This window comes from Mercenaria mercenaria, chromosome 13 (assembly GCF_021730395.1).
Source record: "Mercenaria mercenaria strain notata chromosome 13, MADL_Memer_1, whole genome shotgun sequence".
Lineage (NCBI taxonomy): Eukaryota > Metazoa > Mollusca > Bivalvia > Venerida > Veneridae > Mercenaria > Mercenaria mercenaria.
Window position 1 is genome coordinate 22457113 of NC_069373.1, and position 13144 is coordinate 22470256.

Consider the following 13144-nt stretch of genomic DNA (forward strand, 5'->3'; position numbering starts at 1 on the left):
ACCTATCTTTTTGACGTAGATAATCTAGTTTCAAACTTGAATGTGCATTTATTTCACTAAGACATTCTCACAAAGATTTATGAAGATCAAGTAGAAAATTTGGTCTCTACAGAATAAACAATTTTTTTTCTATGATCCGACTCAAGTGACCCAGTTTTTTTTTTACCTCATGTGACCCAGTTTTGAATTCATAAAGACAAACATTCTAACAAAAGTTTTGAAAATCAAGCAAGATTTTCCTACTAACTGATCTAGAAACTTAGTTTTCAATCCCATATAACCCAATAAAGAATTCTTCTGAAATCTAGTTAAGAGCATTATTCTGACCAAATTTCATTAAGATTGGACCAAAATTGTGACTTCTATTGTGTTAATGAACAAACTGTTTACAATGGATGATGCTGGACACAAGGGATCACAACAGTTTACCTTGCACACTTTGTGCTCAGGTGAGCTAAAAACAAAACAACAAGAAAAGACTTCTAACATGAAATATAAAAGGCAAAAACAGTTTACAAAGAGCTGATCTGAAATTCTTCTAGCATTCTACAGCAAAAAAAAAACAAAGAAGGAATATTTTCATCCTAATACTTAATGTAACATTTCCGATATGACTTGGTCATAATCAGTGCATTACACAGAAATTTATACAACAATTAAGTATCTGTAAACTACTGGTGAAGGCGGAGACAGAAATTTCTACGTAACAAATTCTACCTGTCATACAGTATTAATACTGTAAACAAACTTATATTAGCATACAACGCATTATGGGCTTGTAGTACACTGCTCAATATCAACCATAATATCATGCCCTGCTGTTACCCGCTAGATGATGAACTGGCAAAAAATGTCACCTGCTTTTACTTTACATATTCCAGCTATTTCCATACCATTCCTTAACATTTACTATCAAAATGCATGGCAGCTGTAATCTAAAACACTTAGTTGATCATGCTCTATAGTGCCCCCAACCCCAAGACTGGCGAATCATCCAGCTCTGTTAATTACACCTCTAAAACTGACAGTTCATGCAATCCAGTGATTCCCTCTATGCTCAACACTGACATTTCTAAAACTGACAAATCACCATGCTGCCTAGCAACACCTCTGAAGCATTAAGGTTGTTCTGCACATCTGATAAACCTGAAGTAATGGCGTAATGTCATTCATCCTGAAAACGTAGAATGAAGCCTGGAATTGATGTACCAAAAGGAAAATCATTTCAATAACAATGTTAAAAAAATGTTATATTATATAATACATTGTTTTTTAAATCAGCTAGAATTGCCACTTTCAGCTTTAATCATGGGCAAATGTCTCAAAAACAAGCACACTGGCCAAACATTTTATTCCACCATATTTATTATAAGCCATATGTTTATTTACAACAGTGAAAAGTTTCAGTAAAATCTACATTGCAGATAAAATTCTATTTGCGGATATGTTAAATTGTGATTTTTCCTGTCTTCCATTTAAAAACTTGTGAGGTTTAATCTTTTTTGAACCAGTTTAGCAAATAAAGGTCACACAGCCCTATTCTTGAATTGCCAACTTAATAAAAGTATTGAAAAATCAGGGTTTAATCAAATTCTACAAAGTAGAAAAAAAATTTGATCTGATTATGCAGAACTACCTTAAATACCCTTATCAGAAACTCAGTACAATTCTCCTCTGACCTTACTAGTGGCAAGAGCAAACAAATACAAATGCACAAACTTAATATTTTTCACAGCTAAGGCATGTATAAGAAGGCCATTTTTTTAAACTGGCCTGAAGATTCAAGGATTTTCAAAATTGATAATTTCAACAATCTTGTCAACAAAGGTCCTTTTATGTGAAATTATTTCAAAATCAAGTAATCAGTTTCTGATAAGATATTTTTAATTTTCCACCATAAACATGGAGAGAAAACTTTTTTTGTGAACTTACTGTAAAAACTTTAAAACTGAAACTGAGAAACAGCCTGATGCTGTTTGAAGGTTGTTCCCTTTTTACCTCTGGTGGCCCTTATGTTCAAAAAAGTGTTATATATTTTTTTCTTAAATAGTCATATTGCCACTTTCCAGCTTTGCTGATGGAGGAAGATACCAAGTGCCCCTCAGTGCTTTGTTTCATCAAGGGCAGGCACCTGAGTAGAACCACAAACCTTCCTTAAGCCAGCTGGATGGCTTCCTCACATGAAGACTTCAATGCCCGGAGTGAGGCTCGAACCCACATCTGTGGGGGGGCAAGTGATTCAATGTCAGGGACCTTAACCACTTGGTCCCGGAGGCCATTAAACCAAGTGGAATAGTTTGAACACATTAAGAAGAGGACCAACCAATGAATACCCAGGGCAAGTTTTACTGACTTCCCCGCTGAACACCAGAAGCTGAGTTATCATAATAGTTCACGTTGAGCATGTTCTGCTCTAGTGAAACTGAAAACTTGAAATTTAATCTAAACTCTAATACAAAAGCTTAAGGTGTCATTCCACAATTATTCATGACTTGATATTGTTCCCTCAACATAAGCTAAAGTCATAAAAAATGCCCTTGACTATTTTCAGACACGAAAAAACCTAAAAGAACATGTTCTTGCTTATACTGTAACATGACATTGTTCTGCACAGAAGACATTTTTTCTATCAACTGAATTCATGACATTTTCTGCACAGAGAAAAACCATGATATTTTTCTGCTCACAGAAATATAACATTTTCACAGCCATGACATTTTCTGATGACAGAACCAACATTTCATCGTACAACGGAATCTCATTTATTTTCTAATTAATCATTTTTACATGCTGATAATTGTTATTTGTCAGCTTATGTTGTATAAATTTTGATTAATCATGACATTTTCACTGATTCTGATCTGAGAGAACCCATGCATCGTAACGAATCATTTTGTCTAATAATTTGTACACGCTAAATTGTTATTGTAGATGGAAATATTTATTATGACGCCCAATATATAATGTCGACAAAAGGCGAATATGCACTATGCTACTTTTTGTCTTAACACAATTAAATTTTGCCCAAGCTTTAAACTTTGTATTTGCTAATATAAGTAAGTTTATTTGATCCAATTAATATATTTCACCAACAAAGATAAAAACGTAACTATGTTACCTATCACTGCCTCAGTGCAAAACAATTGTAACTATATAGATATATAGAGAAACAGATATAATAGTTTTGCACTGAGATAATAACTTTTCAATAATAACAAATAACTGCAACAATTATAACAAAGATCAACTGGTTAAGTTTGCATCTGTTGTGATTCCAGCTTGGGTCACTATCATCTGTGGACTTAAAAACACTGACTGTCCAGTCGTCAGATCACTTTGTGAATTCAAAACATTCGCAATCTCTGATGAAGCTGCAAAACCCATAGACGATGCAAGTCCTTGACTTGCCATTTGTGAGTTATATTCAGCAGTCTCCATACGTAAAATGTAAGGTATAATACTGTCAATCTGAACATTTCCAATCAAACCAGCAAAAAACAGTTCCTCCATTATGTTTGCTTGAAGAGCTTGTAAGGGAGGCAACCTCAGTAAAAGTTTGGCCAGTCTATCAGGACTGTCTGGGTGGGACTCTTGCAGATACTGCTGTAATTCTTTCTGTATTCTTTCCTGAAATTTTTCTATCTGCGCTATATTTGGCAGGGATGGGTTGTCTGAAAAAAATTGAAATACTTCAAAATTCACACTTAAAAAGACTGGAGATGAACATGTAATATTTGATGCTTGAGATTCAAATCTTATTTGTATACACACAGTCATATTGGAGCTAACTGAAAGAGATAGTACATGAGGTATAAGGATGCAGGAGCTAAATGTGACATGACAGACAAGGAACATATCGTAGCTAACTGGTGACAGCACTTACAATGAATAAATGTATTGAAGTTAACTTGGTGAGATCATAGATGAAGCATAACCATACTGGAGATAACTGGGAGATATCACATAAAAGGTATAAACTTATTTAGCTTTACTGGAAATGAGACCACACACAAGATCTAAACATAGTGAGTTGTAGATAAGGAAATCCTAAATGACGTAGAGATTTTGAACTATCTGACACTGTGCATGCTAGATTTAGTGAACTATCTGGCATGGTGTTTGTTAGTGAACTATTTAACACTGTGTATGTTACATTTACCAAACTATCTGCCACTGTGTCTGTTAGTGAACTATCTGGCACTGTGTATGTTATATTTACCGAACTTTCTGGCACTGTGTCTGTTAGTGAACTATCTGACACTGTGTATGTTACATTTACCGAACTATCTGGCATGGTGTTTGTTAGTGAACTATCTGACACTGTGTATGTTACATTTACTGAACTATCTGACCCTGTTTATGTTACATTTAGTGTACTATCTGACCCTGTATATGTTACATTAAGTGTACAATCTGACACTGTGTATGTTACATTTTGTGTACTATCTGACACTGTATATGTTATATTAAGTGTACAATCTGACACTGTGTATGTTAGTGAACTATCTGACACTGTGTATGTTACATTTAGTGTACTATCTGACCCTGTGTATGATACATTTTGTGTACTATCTGACACTGTATATGTTACATTAAGTGTACAATATGACACTGTGTATGTTACATTTAGTGTACTATCTGACACTGTATATGTTACATTAAGTGTACAATATGACACTGTGTATGTTACATTTAGTGTACTATCTGACACTGTATATGTTACATTAAGTGTACAATCTGACACTGTGTATGTTACATTTACTGAACTATCTGGCACAGGTGTTTGTTAGTGAACTATCTGACACTGTGTATGTTACATTTACTGAACTATCTGGCACTGTGTATGTTACATTTAGTGTACTATCTGGCCCTGTATATGTTACATTAGGTGTACAATCTGATGTTGTGTATGTTAGATTTAGTGAACTATCTAGCATTGTGCATGTTAGTAAACTATCTGACCCTGTATATGTTACATTAAGTATACTATATGACACTGTGTCTGTTACATTTAGTGAACTATCTGGCACTGTGTTTCTTAGTGAACTATCTGACACTGTGTATGTTACATTTACTGAACTATCTGACCCTGTGTATGTTACATTTAGTGTACTATCTGACCCTGTATATGTTACATTAAGTGTACAATCTGACACTGCGTATGTTACATTTACTGAACTATCTGACCCTGTTTATGTTACATTTAGTGTACTATCTGACCCTGTATATGTTACATTAAGTGTACAATCTGACACTGTGTATGTTACATTTTGTGTACTATCTGACACTGTTAATGTTACATTAAGTGTACAATCTGACACTGTGTATGTTACATTTAGTGTACTATCTGACACTGTATATGTTATATTAAGTGTACAATCTGACACTGTGTATGTTAGTACATTTTGTGTACTATCTGACACCTTATATGTAACATTATGTGTACAATCTGACACTGTGTATGTTACATTTACTGAACTATCTGGCATGGTGTTTGTTAGTGAACTATCTGACACTGTGTATGTTACATTTACCAAACTATCTGCCACTGTGTCTGTTAGTGAACTATCTGGCACTATGCATGTTACATTTACTGAACTATCTGGCACTGTGTATGTTAGTGAACTATCTGACACTGTGTATGTTACATTTACCAAACTATCTGCCACTGTGTCTGTCAGTGAACTATCTGGCACTATGCATGTTACATCTACTGAACTATCTGGCACTGTGTATGTTACATTTAGTGTACTATATGACACTGTGTCTGTTACATTTAGTGAACTATCTGGCACTGTGTTTCTTAGTGAACTATCTGACACTGTGTATGTTACATTTACTGAACTATCTGACCCTGTTTATGTTACATTTAGTGTACTATCTGACCCTGTATATGTTACATTAAGTGTACAATCTGACACTGTGTATGTTACATTTTGTGTACTATCTGACACTGTATATGTTACATTAAGTGTACAATCTGACACTGTGTATGTTAGTGAACTATCTGAAACTGTGTATGTTACATTTAGTGTACTATCTGACCCTGTGTATGATACATTTTGTGTACTATCTGACACTGTATATGTTACATTAAGTGTACAATCTGACACTGTGTATGTTACATTTAGTGTACTATCTGACACTGTATATGTTACATTAAGTGTATAATCTGACACTGTGTATGTTACATTTAGTGTACTATCTGACACTGTATATGTTACATTAAGTGTACAATCTGACACTGTGTATGTTACATAATCTGACACTGTGTATGTTACATTTAGTGTACTATCTGACATTGTATATGTTACATTAAGTGTACAATCTGACACTGTGTATGTTAGTGAACTATCTGACACTGTGTATGATACATTTTGTGTACTATCTGACACTGTATATGTTACATTAAGTGTACAATCTGACACTGTGTATGTTAGTAAACTATCTGCCACTGTGTATGTTACATTTAGTGTACTATCTGACACTGTATATGATACATTTTGTGTACTATCTGACACTGTATATGTTACATTACGTGTACAATCTGTCATTGTGTATGTTAGTAAACTATCTGACACTATGTTACATTTAGTGTACTATCTGACACTGTATATGTTACATAAGTGTACAATCTGACACTGTGTATGTTACATTTAGAGTACTACCTGACACTGTATATGTTACATTTAGTGCACAATCTGACACTGTGTATGTTAGTGAACTATCTGACATTATGTATGTTACATTTTCTGAACTATCTGAGACACTAATTATGTACATTTAGTGAAGTGAAAACAATGCAGTTAAATGTCAAAAAGTAAAGAAATTCCTGACAGGATGGAGACAAGTGGTGTGAGATCAGGTCATCTCACCCTGGTAACTTTATTCAGAGTATTATGTATGTTACCTGGAGAGAATAGAAGCAGCGCTTTAAGGTATGCATATTCCTGGTTGTCCACTTGTAATGCCTGCATCTTCTGCATATAACTTTGTAACTTGAGAATGTGTTCAATAACAGACTTCACACGATCTCCTAGGCTCTTGTCTGAAATACATTTACACATATTTTAAAATCTACACAACATAATGTAATCTTCAGTGGATATTTTTTAACACAAGCATTTATGTTTTAAACAATGTCTCTGTCTGGTAAATGGTTCAATTTGAGGTTACACTCTCTTTTTGCTCTTAGTGACTAGTGGACTGGAGTGATTAGGACACTGCAAGTACTTTATAATTCTGACCAGTGGTTTCTGAGATAACAGTTTAGCAAACTTCTAATAATGGATGACCGAGTATCTCAGCTCACCTGTTCATGCCTACTAAAAGAGTGCACACATTGTAAAACATCCAGCAAGGACTCTCTAGGGCTGTTCCCAATTTTCAGACAAAGTATTGTTAAACAAACACCCACCAGTGACAATATTAGTATTTAGAACCAGGTAAAATTGTTTTTGATTTACTCTAACCACCTGACACGTTGTTGGTCTGTTACATACCTGACACACTGTCAGTCTGTTACATACCTGATATACTGTCGGTCTGTTACATACCTGACATACTGTAGGTCTGTTACATACCTGACACACTGTAGGTCTGTTACATACCTGACATACTGTAGGTCCGTTACATACCTGACATACTGTAGGTCTGTTACATAACTGACACATTGTAGGTCCGTTACATACCTGACACACTGTAGGTCTGTTACATACCTGACATACTGTAGGTCTGTTACATACCTGACACACTGTAGGTCTGTTACATACCTGACATACTGTAGGTCCGTTCCATAACTGACACACTGTAGGTCTGTTACATACATGACACACTGTAGGTCTGTTACATACCTGACACACTGTAGGTCTGTTACATACATGACACACTGTAGGTCTGTTACATACCTGACACACTGTAGGTCTGTTACATACCTGACACACTGTAGGTCTGCTACATACCTGACACACTGTCAGTATGTTACATACCTGACACACTGTAGGTCTGTTACATATATGACACACTTTTGGTCTGTTACATATATGAGTAGGATAGCTCTACTTATTCTTTGAATAGTCGAGCTAAAAACCAAAAGCAAGTACCAGTTTCTATAGATGACTGTAGATGATTTAAGATTGCCATCAGCATTGTAGAGAGAGACATGGTTTCTGCGTGCTGAGCAAGACCTAATGTAAACAGTCCACTCCAACAGCTCCGTACTAACAATGTCTGAACATCTTGACTGAAATATTAAATATTTCCAGTGTTACTATCTTATTATTAAACTTATGTGTATTTTCAACTATGTCAAAAATCATAAATCTGGTCTAGCTTCACATGCTATATAACAATCCCCCAATGTTTTATGACTCTAGGTCAAGTATGTTTTGAGATACACAGGACACAAACTTGAATGCCCTTAATGCATATTTTTCACTAAATCAAGGGCCATAACACTGGACTTGAAGAGTGAAACCCAAAACAAAACTAAGATGCGAAAATTCGCATGCTGTAAAATATTCCTATATGGTTTCATGGCTGTAGGTGAAATTTAAGACATATGCAACACAAATTTTTAAGCACTTAATGTGTATTTTTCAAGTCAAGGACCGTAACTCTGGACTGGCTGAGTGAAATACCACAAAGAACATCAGATGTACATCTTCAAATGCTACATAACAGTCCTCTAATAATTCATGACTAGAAGTCAAATACTTTTTGAGATACAAACGACACAAACTTGTATGCCCTTTATGCATGCTTTTTACTAATTCAAGAGCCATAACTCTGGTTTAACTGGCATAAATCCAGAACCCCAGGTGTACAACTTCACATACTTAATAATATTGCTATTATGTTTCATGACCCTAGGTCAAGTACAGTTTAAGATATACGCGACACAAACTTTTATGCCCTTTAATGCATACATGTATTTTTGACTAAGTCAAAGGCTATAAGTCTGGTCTATCTGAAATGAAATCTCTAACAAGAGTTTGTAGAACACGATTGCATTCAGTAACTGCACAAGGAACAGAAATTATTTGGTCTACTGTTTTTGGTCAATGTGACCTTGACCTTTGAGCTTTCAACCTCAAAATCAATAGGAGTCATCTCCGGGTCATGATAAACCTCCCTGTTAACTTTCATGATCCTAGGCCCAAGCATTCGCAAGTTATCGTTTGGACACAGTTTAACTGTTCCAGGTCACTGTGACCTTGACCTTTGAGCTTTCGACCTCAAAATCAATAGGGGTCATCTCTGGGTCATGATAAACCTCAATGTTAACTTTCATGATCCTAGGCCCAAGCATTCGCAAGTTATCGTTTGGACACAGTTTAAATGTTCCAGGTCACTGTGACCTTGACCTACTGATCTTCAAAATCAATAGGGTAATCTGCTGGTCATGATCAACTTCCCTATTATGTTTCGTGATCCTATGCCCAAGCGTTCTCAAGTTATCTTCCGGAAACGGTTTACTGTTCCGGGTCACTGTTTCCTTGACCTTTGGCCTACTGACATTCAATAGTGGTCATCTGATGGTCATGAACAACCTCCCTATCAACCAGGGCTCCAGATAATTTTTTTGGCCAATGAGTATTTACTCAACATATTTTTTGTGAATGAGTAAAATGGTAAAGTCTGAAACTGACGAAGTAATTTTACTCCTGAAAATTTATGTGAAAAAATCAGAAATTAGTTTTATAACATATTTATTGGGTGTAACACCCATGCATTTGTTTGCAGTTTAGTTTCAATTCATCATTTAAGCTTCTTTTTTTCCCCTTGGATTGCTTTGGCTTCACACTCGCTACCGATAAATTGAATATTCAATATACCTTTAGCTATGTTTTGGGGATCAGTTTTGTTGGTTTAAAGAATGCGTAGAGTGTTTGTTCACTTATACATTCTTAGAAAGAGACAATTTTGTTTATTCCGCACCAGAAGTTGATATTTTAAATCGACACCGCTTTAAAATACACTACCGTACCATCAATATTAATTCCCAACTATTTGATATACGCAGACATTGAGTGTAAAAAATAGTTTAACCTAGGTTTATAGGGTACCATTCAATGCGTGTGTATGTTCAATGTTGGAGAATTAATGCCGACTGTGCTCTGTTACATAAAGCATCCGGACGATTCAGATTTTGTTTACGCCAGTAGAAAGTCATTGCGTGTGTTTCTGTTATTTCATATACGTTTTTATATGCTTAAAAATTATCAGACATGCGTATATGCATTATTTCAAAGCGTAATTTACGCTAATACGCATCTTATCTGGAGCCCTGATCAACTTTCATGATCCTAGGCCGAGTGTTGAGTTATCATCCGGAAACGGTTTAACTGTTCTGGGTAGCTGTGACTTTGATCTACTGACCTCAAAATCAATAGGGGTCATCTGTTGACCATAATTAACTTCCCTATTAAGTTTCTTGTTCTAGGCCCAAGCGTTCTAGAGTTATTGTCCGGAAATGGTTTAACTGTTTGGGGTGAATGTGACCTTGACCTTTGACCTACTGACTCAAAATCAATAGGGGTCATCTGATGGTCATGATTAACCTCCCTATCAACTTTCATGAACCTAGGCCTTAGCTTTCTTGAGTTACCATCCGGAAACCATTTAACTGTTCCGGGTCATTGTAACTTGACCTTTGACCTACTGACCTCAAAATCAATTGGGGTCATCTGCTGGTCATGACCAACCATTTTATCAACTTTCATGATCCTAGGCCCAAGCATTCTTGAGTTATCATCCGGAAACCATTTAACTGTTCCGGGTCATTGTAACTTGACCTTTGACCTACTGATCTCAAAATCAATAGGGGTCATCTGCTAGTTATGACTAACCACCCTATCAACTTCTATGATCCTAGGCCCAAACGTTCTTGAGTTATCATCTGGAAACCGAATGGTCTACATACCGACTGACCGACCAACGTCTGCAAAATGATATATACATGTACCTCTCCTCCTTCGAAGGAGGGCATAATAAAATTCCAGATGCAAAATTTAATATGCTGAACAATATTCCTGTAATGTTTCATATTCCTAGGTCAAATGCTTATTGAGATGCATGTGAAACAAACTTTTAGGCCCTTTTTATGCAATCTTTTTACTAATTCTTGTCTAGCTGTATGAGATCCAAATTAAAACATCAGGTGCACAACTTCACATATGCAATAACAATTCTATTAGGTCTGATGACTCTGGGTCAAATACTTTATGAGATATGCATTTCAGAGTCAGACAACGGATAGACAGATAAGGGCAACTCTTAAGCATCCCCCTAATTGCCAAAATTTAGTGTTGCGGGGGGGGGGGGGGGGGGGGGGGGGGGGGGGGGGAAGCAGGCACACAAAAGTGTGCAAACACAGCTAAAGTTAGTCTGTCGCCAATATTTCTTATTTAACACTTTTTTACTATATGTTGCCAGTGGAAAATTTCCAGAGCAACCTGAATTAAGAACAGACAGATGAAAAAAATGACACCTACCATTATTATATCTCTTTTATAATGTTATTTACTTACCTGAGAATGTTGAAGGCAGATATTGAGCGAGTCCAATGCATGGATAGAAACAGCAACCTTGAGGCACTTTCACAGATAAAATGAACATTAAGAAATGCAGGCATTGGAGATGGGGTAGTCAGACTGAACACAAAATTTTGCCTTGTTAATAATGGTCCTGAAATAAAATACAGCAAAGATCAGCTCTATTGTGGTTCACATTAACCTGGCTGCCTGATTATATACTAAACACACAGGCCTGTTAACTGAGAAATTACTAGTTTACAATTAGAGACTTAGAGCTATGACTACATTACAATTAAGAAATTTGTCTCGAATTTCAGTGACATACCAATGACTAGTTTACATCTAGAGATTTAGAGCAATGGTTTGTTTTAAAATAGAGACTTACAACAATGACAAGTTTACATTTTGAGACTTACACCAATGGCTAGCTTACATTTAGAGACTTATGCCAATAGCTAGTTTACATTTAGAGACTTACACCAATGACTCGCTTACATTTAGAGACTTACACCAATGGCTAGCTTACATTTAGAGACTTTTACCAATGGCTAGCTTACATTTCGAGACTTTTACCAATAGCTAGCTTACATTTTGAGGCTTACACCAATGGCTAGTTTACATTTAGAGACTTATACCAATGGCTAGCTTACATTCAGAGACTTACACCAATGGCTAGCTTACATTTTGAGACTTTTACCAATAGCTAGTTTACATTTAGAGGCTTACACCAATGGCAAGTTTACGTTTAGAGACTTATACCAATGGCTAGCTTACATTTAGAGACTTACACCAATGGCTAACTTACTTTTAGAGACTTAAAACAATGGCTAGTTTACATTTAGAGACTTATGCCAATAGCTAGTTTACATTTAGAGACTTACACCAATGACTCGCTTACATTTAGAGACTTACACCAATGGCTAGCTTACATTTAGAGACTTTTACCAATGGCTAGATTACATTTAGAGACTTATACCAATGGCTAGCTTACATTTAGAGACTTACACCAATGGCTAGTTTACATTTAGAGACTTATACCAATGGCTAGCTTACATTTAGAGACTTACACCAATGGCTAACTTACTTTTAGAGACTTAAAACAATGGCTAGTTTACATTTAGAGACTTATACAAATGACTAGCTTACATTCAGAGACTTACACCAATGGCTAGCTTAAATTTAGAGACTTAAAAAAAATGGCTAGCTTACATTTAGGGGCTTACAACAATGGCTAGCTTACATTTAGAGACTTACAATAATCGCTAGCTCACATTTAGAGACTTACAATAATAGCTAGTTTACATTTAGGGACTTACAATAATGGCTTGCTTACATTTAGGGACTTACAATAATGGCTAGCTTACATTTAGAGACTTACAATAATGGCTAGCTCATATTTAGAGACTTATACCAATGGCTTGTTTACATTTAGAGACTTACACCAATGGCTTGCTTACATTTACAGACTTACACCAATGGTTACCTTACATTTAGAGACTTACACCAATGGCTAGTTTGCATTTAGACACTTACACCAATGGCTTGCTTACATTTAGAGACTTATACCAATGCCTTGTTTAAAGTTAGAGATTTGTTTCTATTTTCAG

General features: G+C 35.7%; 1 protein-coding gene across 3 annotated transcripts in view; it reads right to left on the minus strand.

Annotated features, from left to right (window-relative positions):
- Nucleotides 1-2996: 2996 nt before the first annotated feature.
- The window catches only part of LOC123529388 (nuclear receptor subfamily 2 group C member 2-like), a 44231-nt gene continuing 34083 nt past the window's right edge, over nt 2997-13144 (minus strand). For all 3 annotated transcript variants that reach the window (XM_045309703.2, XM_045309704.2, XM_045309705.2), the window contains exons 12-15: nt 11532-11688; nt 8103-8242; nt 6911-7048; nt 2997-3671 (exon numbers count right to left, since the gene is read on the minus strand). In XM_045309703.2, coding sequence (XP_045165638.1) covers nt 3244-3671; nt 6911-7048; nt 8103-8242; nt 11532-11688 — 863 coding nt within the window. In that variant the 3' untranslated portion in view covers nt 2997-3243. The remainder of the gene's footprint in view (nt 3672-6910; nt 7049-8102; nt 8243-11531; nt 11689-13144) is intronic.